The sequence below is a fragment of the Pelodiscus sinensis genome, chromosome 9, assembly GCF_049634645.1.
Source record: "Pelodiscus sinensis isolate JC-2024 chromosome 9, ASM4963464v1, whole genome shotgun sequence".
NCBI lineage: Eukaryota > Metazoa > Chordata > Testudines > Trionychidae > Pelodiscus > Pelodiscus sinensis.
In genome coordinates this window covers 43353629-43369363 of record NC_134719.1, presented here as the reverse complement: position 1 = coordinate 43369363, position 15735 = coordinate 43353629, and the positions used below count along the sequence as shown (strand labels likewise).

Genomic DNA, 15735 nt, shown 5'->3' with positions numbered 1-15735 from the left:
TCACAGGGAGGACAGGGCCTGGCCTCTCACTTTCCTCACTGGCCTGTCCAACCTGTCAATCAGGCCGAGCTGGAGTGTTGGCTGCTTTCCATTGTTTCTGGGGTCTGTCAGTCTCATGGACCCTTCCCCTTTTGACACTGGGAGCTGGAGAACCAAAAACTCCCACAGAGTTTTAGTAAGGGGCTAAAACTCTTACATGTGCATAGCCTTACATGTGCATAGCCTTCATTGTGGCATATATTTTGGAAAAGTTATTGGACCTGAAATTTTTACACTTGGGTATGTAAAGTGAAGCACTTAAATAAGTGGCTGAAGTTTTCCAGGTTCCTGAATATCAGCAGATCCTACTGAGTATCCATGTTTTCATTTTGGCCTGGGTTAGATGAAATTGTTCCGAGATGTTTATCATGTGAAAACTGAATCAAAGGCTTATGAATTGGAATAGCTAAAAAGTACAAACACGGTATATTAGGCATTGAATGTTAACTTTTAGCTTTCATGGTTTCCTGTCTCACCCAGTTTCTTTAATCATAATCGTGACTATTGAAATTATAAGACACGCTTATCAATCAGTTAATATAACTTCTCAGTGGTGGCTGGGTATTTTGAAGTGGGTATTGATGACGATGAGAATTTACTTGATATTGTACAGGCATGTGAAGAATTAGAGTATTACCGAGCTGCTTAAATAACCCGCAATGTTACCTCCAATCACTCTTGTCCTTAATCTAGGGCAAGGTTACTGCTGGGAGAAACACAGGTTGCAGAAGCTTTAGGGGATTGATGCTATGTTACACTTTATGGCACGGTTTGGAAAGTGGCCAAGTTTTATGTGGGTGGCTGAGGACAGCATGGCCTATTAATTTGATTTCTTTCCTGACAGGTAAGGGTCACGGAGCACGGATAATTCTCCATATCTGGGATTATAATTGCTCTAAAGTGGCAGTATTTCACAAATATGATGTTGACAGAAAGGCATAATACCTGAAGCTTTGGTGGTATAAGGGTTCTGTCATATGAGATATCTGGGAAACTGCTAACAGTATAGAACTCTGAGAACTATGCAGGAAATAGATTTGTTCAGAGACTAAGGCTTTGGAGGAGATAATGGAGATTCTGATCCTAGAACAGTTATTTGTATGGTTGATGGAGTGGAGATGATCTGAATGACAAGGGAAATAGCAAGACATGTATGGAAAGGTCCTCTGGGCTGATTGTGTAGCAGTGAATTGGTCCCAATGGGGCTAATGTTCAGTAAATCACTAGGAAAGAAAAGGCTTTCCTCAGAAGGCTGAGGGGAAGCCCAAGGCCATTTAAAGCAAAGACTGGTGGAAGAGTAAAGTTGGAAACCAGAATGTAGTTTTCCTTGCAAAGCTTCTGCTGTTGTTTGACATGAGAATTGGGATGATTTCTCTGTGTATGGTTTCATCCAATGTTCCGAGTAAGCTGTACATCTGGGTGACCACCCAGGAAAGATCACATGCCACCCAAGGGTACGTCTACACTTGCTCCCTAGTTCGAGCTATGGATGCAAATGTAGGCGACCGAAATTGCTAATGAAGCAGGGATTTAAATATCCCGCGCTTCATTAGCATGATCTTGCTGGCACGTTACTCTTCTCAACAGCTGATTCGAACCAGGAAGGTGCGCGCCAGGATGCGTTAGTTTGAACCATATCCCTTATTTCAAACTAACGTTACTCCTCCAAAAATGCCACTACCAAAAAATGAGGAGTAAAATTAGTTCGAACCAAGGGGTTTGGTTCGAAGTAACTCATCCCAGCGCATACTCCTGGTTGAAAGGAGTAACGCACCGGCGAGATCATGCTAATGAAGCGCGGGATATTTATATCCCTGCTTCATTAGCAATTTCAGTCGCCTACATTTGCATCCCTAGTTCGAACTAGGGAGCAAGTGTAGACGTACCCCAATTGATTAGCTGGCACCCACAGTCAGCAGTTTGTGCTTCTGAGTGACACACACTATTGTATATTATCTACTCCATATGTTATTCAGGAACAAAATATTTCAAGAAACTGCAGTTTGATGTTTATACATTGATATTGTTTCTTTTATTGTAGCTACTAGAGGACAAGTTTGTCTAAATGAGAATATTAAAAACATGGCTTCCTCAAATGCTCATTCCTTCTCTTTCTAAGAACATGCATTACTACTACATAGGGTTCATAGACCAAGGGAGAAATGGGAGAGCCCCTTTTAAAAACACTGACCTCATGCTACCGGTAAAATGTTGCATAATTATATGACATACTACAGAGAATATAGAGTAGGGGGACTTAGTATTGGACATGTGTTGGACATCACTGTGGAGATGCTCTTAACACCCTATTAAACAATGTGATACTGAGTCTTCCTGAAATCAAGGGAGATGGCCTACTTTAGTGTAACATTGAGGTAATCCCAAGGACATTTTCCACCGTGTCAGTGTGAATTCTTCCCTAATAGAAGTTTCTAAAGGAGCTGTCTGGTAAATGTAATTACTTTGCTATTGGTGGAAGGAGTATGTGTAATAAACTTCAAGTTCTGTTCCTCTCCTTAGGGTTACCTACACTAATGATTATTTTCACCATTAGTCTGCATTTTTAAGGGGTATTCTTTCATGTTCTGTGCTTCCTGTTTTTCCGAGCATATCACTGTCTCAGCCTTCTAAGAAACAGTTTGACATTCACACTTGCCCATGTTTTGTGATACCATTGCCACTACCACAAACCATTGTCACGATCTGACTCTACCAGGGAAAGTGAAAGGGAAAAAGAAAAAATCCTTTCAACCACTAAAAGCTGCAGCATCCATAGTATCAATATTGGTGGACCATTTTGTGGTGATTCTGATGTTAGTTCTCAAACCATTAACATAGTTCCTGAGCTTTGCCCATTGATGGAGATTCTCACACCATGGAAAATGATGTTGTAAAGCATATATTATGTCATGACCACTGCTTCTGTTTTAATAACTAAAAGATAAGAATTTCTTAATCTGTGTCACTGAAAATTCCAAATCTACTATACTCAGTACTCAATATTTTCATCAATAAAATAGTTGAAGAACTGTCATAAGAATTAGAGATGGTCCTAATCTTTTCTAGAGTTTGGGGATATTTGGGCATATCTCAACTAAAAATATACTCCATAACAAACGTAACTCAAAGGTTTTCCACCTTGGAGCATTTATTTACAGTCTGAGCAGAATGCTGTGCCTTCCGTTCATGCCTCAAACTGCAGAGAAGATCTGTTTAGAAAGATGGGGATCAGGGCTAAAGCAGGACTCAAATTCTGAGCTAAAAAGGACACCTGAGGTAAAATAAGCTCAATCCTACAAACACAACCACAAACAAATTTATTCATGTGAATAGCTCCACTTATATGCATAAATGTTTGCAGGGTTGGGCCAAAGTGTGTAGATGCCAAAAAGGTTAAGGGGCTTATTGCTATAACAGAGAATAGAAACTAACACAGTTGTAAGAATAGTCAGCAAAATCGGAAGGAAAAAAGAAAAAAAAGACATATACCAAAATCCGAATAATTAGTGCCTGTACTGTGTATCAGTGTTTTGACTAATCTACTATGTGTTTAATGCATGCGGTTTATCCTGCAATACCTATTTTGAAAATAATTTGCAAAGAAATGTACTGAAATCAAGAAACAGAATTCAACAAACCTCAGATTAGGGAAAGGACACTTAGAAATTTGTGACTTGACATTTGCTGTTGTAGTACTTCATATCACTTGATCCAGTCTCAGCTGATGTGATTACATAGCCCACTATAACATCATGTTATGATCAGGCAGGATATTGATATGTGGAAAAGAGTTTTCAAACTCACAGCTAGCAATGAAATTCCTTTTGTTTAAAAAAAGGACTTTTGAGGGTTTTTCCTTGTTAAAATAGAAAACATGATGAACAATATATATCGGGTTTAAAATGTTTTACTTGTCCACAGTTTTTGCCTGATTTGTTACTGTATCTTTAGTTATCTTTTCTTACTGTGATCATTTTACTCCTTATGTCATCAGGATATGAGTATTATTTTTAGCATTCTGTTGTTAATTGTCTATTGTATCTGATAAAGGCATCAGTAACTAAACTAGAAGTGTTTAATGATAATTTCCTTTCTGGAAATGCCCTCTTGCCCACTCTGAGACAGTTGGGCTGTGTCTTTATTCCTACAGATACGGAAGGCAGTATTTGATGATGCTTCAGGACATGGCTATACCTCTTTTGCCATCACACTGGAGAAGTTCTTCCAAAGCTGTATGGAAATACTACATTTTTGTAGTGGATAATTTCACTGTACACTAAATCTTGACGAGACTATCAATCATGTAGCTGCTTGGGGTGAAATCCTGGACCCCTTTGAAATGGGGCTATAATTTCACCCTTTAAAAACTGGATAAAAGGGGACAGAGGGGAGGAATGTTGGTCAGTCCCCAAAAGGAAACTACCAGATAACGAATTCTCATTCTAGAACCTGTCTCCTCCCCATTCTGAGGCTTGGATGCCAAAATCAGGGAGAAAAAATTAGTAGGGAGGGGGAGAGAAAGCAGAAGAAAAATGATCAAGCTTTTCTAAAATAAATTGCTATTCATCTGTTTTGGAGCTACTTCTTAAATGATCTAAAATAAAAAAAAGTTGTATAAAAAGTGGAAAGTAAGTCATATTATAAAGGATGAATATAAGCAAATAACAAAATTAGAAAAGCAAAGGCACAAAACAAGCTCAGTCTAGCTACAGACATAAAGGGTAACAAGAAAATATTCTACAAATATATTAGAAGCAAGAGGAAGACCAAGGAAGGAGTAGGCCCAATGAATATTGCTCAATGAACAAGAAACAATAACAGAAACCTTGGAAGTGGCAGAAGCGCTTGACAACTTATTTGTTTCAGTTTCCACCAAGAAGGTTGGTGGTGACTGAATGCCTAACATAGTGAATGCTAGTGGAAATGGAGTAGATTTAGAAGTTAAAATAGAAAAAGAACAAGTTAAAATTATTTAGATATATTAGATGACTTTAAGTCACCAGGGCCTGATGTAGGGTTGCCAGGTGTCCAGTATTGACCCGGACAGTCCGGTATTTTTGCCGCCTGTCCAGTAAAAAAATTCAGAAGATACTGGACACCTGAAATGTCCAGTATTTTCTGTTTTTCCCCCCTGCCAGGTGTCGAAAAATATCAGACACCTGGCAACTCTATGACACTCAGCAACTGGGCTCAGCCCCCGCCCCCCCCTTCCCCTTTCCCCCGGCCTCAGCCCCCCTGCTTACCTGGTTCTGCAGGGAAGCTCCTGTCTGGCTCTACCAAGAAAACAAGATGGCCGCCTGCAAAAACCCTAAAGACCTGAGCAAGGGGAAGCAATGCCTTCCCTGGGTCTTAGTGCTCAACCGCTTCTCTTCCTATCTGTATTCTGACACTGCACGCAATTAAAGGGGCCATGCTGTTTTATTTCATTTATTTATGTTTTTGGTTAATAACTCTTGGGGTCTCTTTTTTTTTTCTCAACAACTTTGGTTTCCCCCTCCTTTTTTTCCCCCTTTAACAGAATTTTTTCCCTGGTGTTTTTTTTGGGGGGGGGTGGGAGGGAGGGTGTTTCGGTATTTTTGTTAAAACCATCTGGCAACCCTAGCCTGATAAAATGCATCAGGCCAAGTGGGAGGGGTTGCAAGTGCTTAGGAGGATACGGTCATAATTCAAAATGATCTGGACAAACTGGAGGAATGGTGTGAGGTAAATAGTTCAATAAGGACAAATGCAAAGTACTCCATTTAGGAAGGAACAGTTTCACGTATACAAAATGAGAAGTGACTGTCTAGGAAGGAGCACTGCAGAAAGGGATCTAGGGGTCATAGTAGACCGCAATCCAAATAAGAGTCAACAGTGTGACACTGTTGCAAAAAAAAGGAAACATGATTCTGGGATGCATTAATAGGAGTATTTGTGAGCAAGACACGAGAATTAATTCTTCCACTACACTATGCTGATTAGGCCTCAATTGTAGTATTGTGTTCAGTTCTCGACACCACGTTTCAAGAAAGATGTGGAGAAATTGGAGAGGGTCCAGAGAAGAGCAACAAAACTGATTAAAGATCTAGAAAATACGACCTATGAGGAAAGACTGAAAGAATTGGGTGTCTTTAGTTTGGAAAAGAGAAGACTGAGAAGAGACATGATAGTACTTAAAGAACCCACTTTTATCATGTTGTTTAAAGCTGAGATGTAATATTCAGTGGAAGGATTGCTAGGGCCCGAGACAGGATGGAATACCTGGTTTTCTGAGGCTGATGTTTTTCATTGACACAACTATTTAGGATTTACATTTGAGCTTCTAGTGTATGCAATTAAAAAAGAGTGAGCTATGATGTAATATTTGCCAATATGGTACTAATATATTCATTTAATTTTTAAAATTCTTGATCATTACACATTTTAGTTTTGCTTTCTCCACTAACATAATAGTAGAGGCAATATTTTTTCCTCTTACTAAGGACTGTAAAATAGATGTTAATCGTATTAGAATTGACACAAACATTTTTGGACAATCAATTTTTATTTTAAAAAAATAACAATATAGGTCATATGTATAAGGTTATAATGTGTTCTGTTGCTAGCTGGTGTGTTTTCAGTGCTTGTATAAATTAGAGTCTTTGCCGAAAATGGCCTAAAAGGAAAATGTGACAGACACCCTTTTCCCCCTTTATGAAGTGGACTCAGGGACACAAATATGCATAATTCACAGATGCTTTGGACAAGTTGCCTCGTGTAACTTATCAATCTTAACATCTGCTGGATTTGTATATCTTATTTTGGTGTATGTATTATTCTTGTATGTAAAGTTAGATATATGAAGTATGCAGTGGTTTATGGTTTTAAATGTGCAAATGAAATTCATCAAGGGTGTTACCCTCAGGATACGTCTAGACTGCAAGCCTCTTTCGAAAAAGTGAGCTGCTTTTTCGAAAGAGAGCAACCAGGCAGTCTGGATGCTCTCTTTCGAAAAAGCCCTGTTTGCATTCAAGAACACCTTTTTTCGAAAGAGCACTTTCGAAAAAAGGTGTTCTTCCTCATGAAATGAGGAGTACTGCCGACAAAAGAAAAGCCGCATTCTTTCGATTTAATTTCGAAAGAACGTGGCTGTAGTCTAGACGTTGGTGAAGTTTTTTTGAAAAAAGGCTACTTTTTTCTGAAAAACCCTGCAGTCTAGACACAGCCTCACTGTTTAGATGACCATCTGTAAACACCCTCTTTTGTCCTTTAAGTCTTAGCAATAGTTGGTCTCAGGAAGTGCATCCCAAGAGCTGACATGTCCATCTTAACTGATAGGGGGAGCCAAGTAATTGTCCAGTTTTAGGGTGAGTTTTTAATAAGTTGGTACTGAGGTTTTAGTTTCAGAATTAGCTATACTTTTTAATTTTAAGTTTGTAATCTACTTTGTGCTTCCTGTTCTCACTTATAACCACTTAAATCCTTCTGCTTGTACTTAATAAAATCACTTTTATTTACTGTCAAGCCCAGTGTAGATAATTATTACCTGGAGAGTAGTCAGTATGTACATTCTCCTTTCATTGTGGAAGGGGGCTTGCCTAAATAATTTATTTGAAGTTCTCATCCCCTTTGGGGAGTGATGTCCCAGAAAGCTGGTCCCCAAACTGCATTTTCCTTGGTCCTAAAGAGTTTCAGTGTCTGTACTGCTCCTCGAGGTGTTGGGGGAGCAATGATCTCAGCTCTGTGCCTTGGCTAGGGGTGACCAAGGAGCTGACTCAGCATGACACGGTAGTGAGAAATCCCAGAGAGCAGGAAAGTGAGTGGCAGTGCCAAGGGTTGCCAGATAGTTTAACCAAAAATACCGAACACACACACCCTAACGGTGTGTGTGTGAAACCAAAGTTGTTGAGAGAAAAAAAACCCCAGCATGGCCCCTTTAAGAAATGCTTTTGAGGCTCAATACCGGACACCAGGAACCCTAGCAGTGGCCTTGTCAGCACTCTGGGAAGCACCCCCAAGGGGTCCTCTGTGGCCGTACCCCATGACAGAGAGCATAGGAAAATTACATGTGTATCAAAGCAAATAGTAAAGCAGTATAATAAGAGTTGACCCTTTGTACGTGTTACTATCACTTTCTTTGTTCATCCACTCTTCTTGTTATGTTGAGGCTTGTTTCTGCTTAGTTGAACTTAAAGGAAATTTTGTCCTTGATTTCAATGGGAAGATGATCAGGCTCTTGGGACTATTTTAATTTGCTTTCTAAGTCTTTTAGAAATACTTCCATGAATTTCTCTGTATGTGAGGCTGATACTCTTGACATACCTTGGCAAACTATATCTTACTCTGAATCAAAGTATTTAAAAAAAAAAACCTTTTGTAAGGCATGTAATGATTAATGCAAGTTATTCTTGGGAGTTTTTAATTTTTATATTACTTACGTAGCCTGAAAGACCACTGTCAGAATTGTGCTTTATTGTGTTAGATTTTATATAACCACACATTAAGACACAGTGCTTTCTTCTGAACAATTAACAATTGAAAAACATGTTGTTCCACAGTAATTTTGATACCATAATGAAAATCTTCAAAATGAAATAATATAATATCTATATTTTCCTCCTCTAGGAGGACAGTTGCATCACTGTATTTTGCACACACAAACAACAAGAGACATTAGTTATATGGTGGAAAACAATGCTAAAAGTAAGAGCCTAAGAGCAGAGAAAACTAATTTGCCTTTAAAATTCAGTTTCATTTTCAGCACACTCATATTTGAGAGACGCATTAAAAGACTGACCTTGCTGATACCACTGCATCAGTACTTACTACTCAAGAGCTGCTTTTTATATTTTTCATAGGTGTTCACTCAGTAGTAAAGATACTGATGTTTGGATATTTGCCTGTGTTACACACCGCTGCAGTTCATTGCTATATAATATCTTACTCTGGGAATTGCTTATAATGTACAAAAAGTGAAATTTCATTTTATCAATATTTTCAGCTTCACCAGTCAGTTGTATGTCTCTGATAACACCTTGGGTACCTCGTTAGGTGTTTCAGATTATAAATGTTTTCCCCTTCCTTTATTTGATATTTTTCTCTATTCTAATTCTTGTGCATGATTCCATTAGTTTAGCAAACAGAGTACAAGCCATGTACATAATCCTAAAGATCTCACTGTAATATGGAATTCATTTTGTTAATATACTGTACATTTGAGAGTCTGTCTGTTCAAGAACTCCTCCTAAATGGTAAGAATTACTTACATTCATTAAATTCTGTATACAGCTTCCTATAATCATAACTTAAGCAACATAAGGGTTTGATTGTGACAGGAAAATGGGGTGTGCCTAGAATGTAATTATTTTTCATAAAACCAAACAAAAAAGAGACAGAATCACCAGGCAGGTGAAAAGAGCTGCCTCCGCCCTCATGTCCGGGACTGCCCCAGCCACAAGTGTCTCACCCCCAAGGCACCTTTTAGAGAGTATGGGAGGGCTGAAGCTCCACTCTTTCCTCCCAATTTGTACGGGGCTGTTGATGGCTGTTCCCCTTCATCAAGGAGTGAGGGGAAAGTGCACAGTTTTCTGTATTCCTCACTCTGGCTAGAGAGCTCAGGGGCAGATGAACCTGGATCTGCCCCAGTAGGGGCATATGCACTCCTCCCCCAGCTGTGCCCACTGGAGCTGCAGCGGCCATGGAAAGGCACTTCTCTCCCCATGTGGTAGTCCTCTCTCACTTTGGTAGCATTCATACTGAACCCCTCATGTCCCACCTCAGAGCAACGATTTAAATGAAACATGTACGTTTTCATTTGATTTAAAAAACAACAAAATATAATTGAGTTAAGGACCCAGTGGCCACAGTCAGGGGAGGGTTGCCTGTTTCTTGGCTGGGGCAGGTTCAGGTTTGTGTGCCCTCCTATACTTCCCGGGAGAGTGAGGAATACAGGTTAATTTTCTTTTTCCCATATGCAGTGGTATAGATTTAAACAAAGGTTATCTAGAACCACAGCATACCAATTATCTTGTTCTTTTAGCATTGTATTAATCTAAATATGTTTTTTTTGAATGCTTGGAAGCTTTCAATAAAACATAAAAATGAGCAAGAATACTACTGCAGCAGCAAGAAAAAAAAAAGAAAACTCAAACCATGTAGTAGAGAAAAATATACAGCGTAAACAAACTCTTTGAAATGGAACGAGTTACAGAAGAGGGAAAAAACCTAAACAAAATGCTAAATAAGGTTTTAAAAGCCGTCAATAAAGTAGCAGTGCAACAAAATGATTAATGGAATTTCTCTAAGCTAATACGGCTTACAGAGAAATAATGGGGGAGGGAAACTAATATATGATCATAACAAATAGTCCACGTGTTATAGATGTATTTGTTCTGTAGGTATGTGTTTCCCACAAGCAATATAAAAATAGGTCTTCCATTTTATTGGATAAATTAATGTGTAGAGACATTTGTAGGTATTAGGAAACCCATTCAAGGAACACAAACCAAAAGAGCAATAAATATTCTATAATTACTTTTGAAATAGCTTTAGTTACGTAATTTGTTGCTGGATAACTGTGACTCAACTCTGCACAGTATATAGACTGCTTCTAACACCGTGATTCTCAGTTTGTGCTACATGGTTTTCACTGATGATCCACAGGGAGATGTATTTTGCAAATCAAGCAATGAAATATTGGAAGGAGAGGCGGGACCACAAGATGATCCTTGATGTGTAAGGTGGTGCTCCAAATAGGGAAAAAAAAACTAGACTGCTGTTCTGATATGTATGGCTATTTTCCAAGTTACTATGGTCTCTAAGAAATGGCTTATATTATGCATCTTTTGGCTACAGACTTAGATAATACAGTATTTTTTTGTTTGTGGCATAGACTGTGTCTATTTGATATTTCTCTATGTGAAAGTAAGGCTCGTGGTGTGTGGAATGAGTCCTTATATTTGGTGCATCACATTCCCAAATTTCTTTAATTAAGAACGTATTATCAGATAATAGTGATAGAAATGTAGCCGTGTTAGTCTGGGGTAGTTGAAGCAAAATGCAGGACAATGTAGCACTTTAAAGACTAACAAGATGGTTTATTAGATGATGAGCTTTCGTGGGCCAGACCCACTTCCTCAGATCAAAAGGAATTTGATCTGAGGAAGTGGGTCTGGCCCACGAAAGCTCATCATCTAATAAACCATCTTGTTAGTCTTTAAAGTGCTACATTGTCCTGCATTTATCAGATAATGTAATTTATCTTTCTCTAGATCCAACATAAGGCCAGACAATGCAAATACAAGTTTTCACGAGTTCAAAATGTACACCTTCAACCGCGTCACATCCTGTAGAGTCTGTCAGATGCTTCTGAGGTAAGTCTTTTAGTGTAAATGATTGACTTTATTGTAAATACCTTGCAGAAATACATGTAAATACCTTATGTGTTTTTGTTATGGATATTGAAAAATGCTATCACACTTCAAAATGAGAGCAGAAAGGCTGTTTAAAATCTCATGCTATCAACATGGTGACCCATCACTACCAAGCTAGTCCTAGTACCACTCTTTCCCCCTTCTATTTCCTGTCATCAGCTTTTCAGTTTTATATAACTTTTAAAAGGGCTGTCAAATTATTTTAAAGAAGTCACTATTAATTGCACGATTAAAAATAGTCACAATTAATTACAGTTTTAATTGCCCATTTAACAATAATAGAATGCCATTTATATAGATATTTTTTGTTTTCTATACTTTAAAATATAATTTGATTTTAATTACAAAACAGAATATAAAGTATACACTGTTCATTTTGTATCCTTATTTTTGATTGTCAATATATGCACTGTAAAATCATGAAATGAGAGCTTACATGCTGATGTTGGGTTCTGCTCGATAATGATCCCAAGCTATGTGGATGGTGTCACATTCATTTTCATCATCTGATCCAGTTCTACCAACAGAAGGTTGATTTCTTTTTGTTTGTTTGGGTTCTGTAGTTTATGCATCAAAGTGTTGCTCTTTTAAAACTTCTGATAGCATGTTCCACATCTCATCCATCTCAGATTTTGGAAGGCACTTCAGATTCTTAAATCTTATGAGTTCTGTAGCTATTTTTAGAAATCTTATATTGGTATCTTCTTCGCATTTCATTAAATCTGCAGTGAAAGTATTCTTAAATTGAACAACATATGCTGGATTGTCATCCAAAACTGCCATTATACAGAAATATATGGCAGAATGCATGTAAAATGGAGATGTACAATTCTCCCCAAGGAGTTCAATCATAAATTTAATTAACATTTTTTAACAATCACATGGAAGTATGTCCTCTTAGAATGGTGTTTAAAGCATGAAGAAGTATAAAAATATTTAGCACATCTGGTATATAAATACTTTGTATAGCTGGCTACAGCAGTGCCACGTGAATGTCTGTTTTCACTGTCAGATGATGTTGTAAATAAGAAGTGGGCAGAATTATCTTCTATAAATGTAAACAGATTTGTTTGTCTTAGTAATTAGCTGAACAAGAAGTAGGACTGAGTGGACTTGTTTAACAGTTTTATGTTGTTTTCTTTTTGAGTGCAATTAGGTAACAAAAAACTACTTTGCACTTTCACAATAAAGAAATTGCACTACACTAATTGCATGAGGTGAACTGAAAAATACTATTTATTTTGTTTATCATTTTAACAGTGCAAATATTTATAATAAAAATATAAAGTGAGCACAGTTCACAATTTCAGAGCAAACATTTTTTACAGTTATGAAGCAGAAACTTAAATATTGCCTTATAGCAGGAAATAAAGATCTTATAAGTGAGATGAACAAATGCAGCAACAAACAGTCATTTCATAAAGTCTGAGCATATTGTCCTAAGCCCAGTATCCATCTTAACCATACTAGCACAAAGGTGGTTTCCCACAATGAATTTGTTAGTGCTTGACTGAGACCTAAAGCCTTGGCAAGAGCTGTCACCTGGTCTGCCAGCATCATAAAAAACACACATACAAGTTATCCTAATATGAAGGAAAGATAGGAAAAATAGTAAGAGGCCAATATGTTTCCATCAGGACCAGAAAATGATAAAGGATTCCTACAAAATGTGGAAACAGTCAAATTGCTGAGGAGTACAAAAACATGTAGAAATAAAATTAGAAAAGTTAAGACACAAAATGAATTATACCTAGCAAGGGCAATAAAATGGAATAAGAGGTTCTTTAAATACAGTAAGAACAACAGAAGAACATAAGAAAAGCATAGGTAAATGGGAAGAAGAGCAAATAAATAATATCAAGAAGGCTGAGGTATTTAATGCCTATTTTGTTTCAGGCGTCACTAAAAAGTATAATGTTGTTGTCAGACTGGAAGGGTACATTTAGTGAGGCCCTGCAGGAGCCAGTCCTGTGTTCAGTATAGTCAGTATTGGACTTCAGGCTGGGAGGAGTTTCATGTACTTTGGAGGACATGGTTAGACTTCAAAACAAGTTTGATAAATCTGAAAATTTGGTCTGAATTTAACAAGCTTAAACTTAATGAAGATGATTGAAAAGTACTTGATTTAGGAAGGAAAATTCAGATGCAGTACTACAAAATAAGGAATAACTGGCTAGATAATAGTACTGCAGAGAAAGATTTGGTAGTTACAGTGGACCACAAATTGAGTAAGTCAACAATGTGAGGCAGTAGCAAAAAAGGCTAATTATCTTTCTGGGTTATATTAACAGGAGTGTCACATGTAAGACATAGGAGGTGATTGTTCCACTCAATACTCTTGAGGCCTTAACTGAGGTAGTGTCCAGTTCTGAATGCCACTCTTCAGGAAGGATGTGGACAAATTTGGGAGAGTCAAGAGGAGGATAACACCACAGATGATAGGTCAAATTTTCTAAATGTTCTATTAAGACAAATTAAAAATAGGCATGTTTAGTTTTGAGAAAAGAATACTATGGTAGGAGGGGAGATCTGAAAACAGGCTACAAATATGTTAGGAGCCATTGCAAACAGGGCAGTGATTAATTGTTCTGTTTCTCCACTAAAGATAGAGCAGGACGTAATGGGCTTAATCTTTTGCAAGGAAGATTCAGCTTAGATATTAGAAAAAGTTTCTAATTTATACGTGTAGTTAAACTCTGCAATAGGCTTCTAGGGGAGGCTGTGAAATCCCTGTCACTAGAAGTTTTAAAAAACATTTTGGGGACACACTTGTCGCGGGTAATCCAGGTTTACTTACCACAGTTTAAGGGAGCTGGACTTGATGACTTCACAAGTTTCCTTCTAGCCATACACTTCTACGATTCTTTCCTGCGTATACTTGTATGAGTAACTTAATCCTTAAGGGTACATCTAAACTACACTCTATTTTCAAAAGAGAATATGTAGCCTGGACGCGGGGTTTTTTTGGGGGGAAAAAAAACCCTTTTTCAAAAAAACCACGTAAACCTCATTTTCTAAGGAAATGCATTTTTTTTTCAAAAAAGGGTTTTTTTTTTTTCTTCAAAAAAATTGCATCCAGACTACTTTCACTATCGAAAGCTCCACTTTCGAAAGTGAGATCGGAAGAAGATATGCTCTTTTAAAAATAGAGCGTAGTCTAGACATAGCCTCAGTGCCTAATCTTTCTCATAAGTAAATTTGTGATTAAAATCTCTATTTTTTAAGTGTTGGTAATGAAGATTGTCACTTTTATTCATAATGTCTGACTTTAGCATTTAGAAAATTCCAGTTCCACTGTGCAACAACAAGAGAAAAGTTTGAAAATTATTACAGAGCTATTTTCTATCCATCTGTCTCTTTAAGTTCTTATAATTATAACACTCAATAAAGTAAGCTGTTGGAGTTTATTTTATGGAAACAATCATTTCATCATTAATAGTGTATCAACTACTTTAATAAACATCAACATTTGCTATACATTTCATTAAAATAAAAGGATAGCCTAATGTGCTGAAAAGCACAGTGTGGACTAAGGGGTAAGGTCTGTACTCTGTGTTTGGGGCTTGTGGAACTGCTTAGTGGCAGGAGCTCGTATGAATTAACTCCTGTCTTCCATAGTGAGACAGACTTGGAATATCCATGGGTAGGCTTGAATCTAAACCTACTTCAAATTCAGAGGTGTTTAAAGTTGAATATGTCATTTATGGGTATGTCCATGCTTAGTGTTGCCAGCCAGCCAGATTTTACCTGGAGAGTCCAGTTTTTAGCATCTCTGTGTGGATGCCATTTGGAGTTGCAAGGTGCCGGGGTTGTTTCTTGTTTTTTTTTAAAAAAAGTCTTCTAGAAAAGGGGACATGGAAGTGTCTGGTTATGTCTACTGACCGGATGCCAAAAGTCCAATTACTGCAGAGTGGCAGGAGATGCACTCTTCTTAGCCTGGGCTGCCATCTACCTGCATATAGGCACCTGGTCAGGTGACAATAGCTCTCATTTTAGCCCCAGAGCAGAGGAAGCCAACTATAGAATGGGGAAGGGCAGTAAAGGGAGCTGGAGATTATCCAGCAAGCAGGGTGGAGAAAATCAATTTTTATTTAAATCGGGTTTTTTAAATTTAAGTTGGATTTTTTGATAAAATGCTTTTGAAGGGGAAAAAAAACCTAAAGATAAAGATTGTTTTAATTAAGATACATTATAGCTCAAAGATATCTCGTCATGGAATAGGGATTATAAATTCTAATTCTATAGTATGATGCAATATATTCATGTAAAGTTTAAGAAAAGTTTTGTAAATGAGTTCCAATAGTTC

General features: G+C 37.6%; 1 protein-coding gene and 1 long non-coding RNA gene across 6 annotated transcripts in view; one reads left to right on the top strand and one right to left on the bottom strand.

The window, feature by feature from the left end:
* The window catches only part of VAV3 (vav guanine nucleotide exchange factor 3), a 254125-nt gene that overhangs the window by 152139 nt on the left and 86251 nt on the right, over positions 1–15735 (top strand). For all 4 annotated transcript variants that reach the window (XR_012905973.1, XM_075936644.1, XM_006119791.4 and 1 more), the window contains one exon: positions 11268–11369. Coding sequence is in view for 3 of the 4 variants with exons in the window: in XM_075936644.1 (XP_075792759.1) it covers positions 11268–11369 (102 nt within the window). In the remaining variant the exon portion in view is untranslated. The remainder of the gene's footprint in view (positions 1–11267; positions 11370–15735) is intronic.
* LOC102458603 (uncharacterized) overlaps positions 1–15735 on the bottom strand; it is a 93573-nt gene that overhangs the window by 34031 nt on the left and 43807 nt on the right. The gene's annotated exons all lie outside the window — the stretch shown is intronic.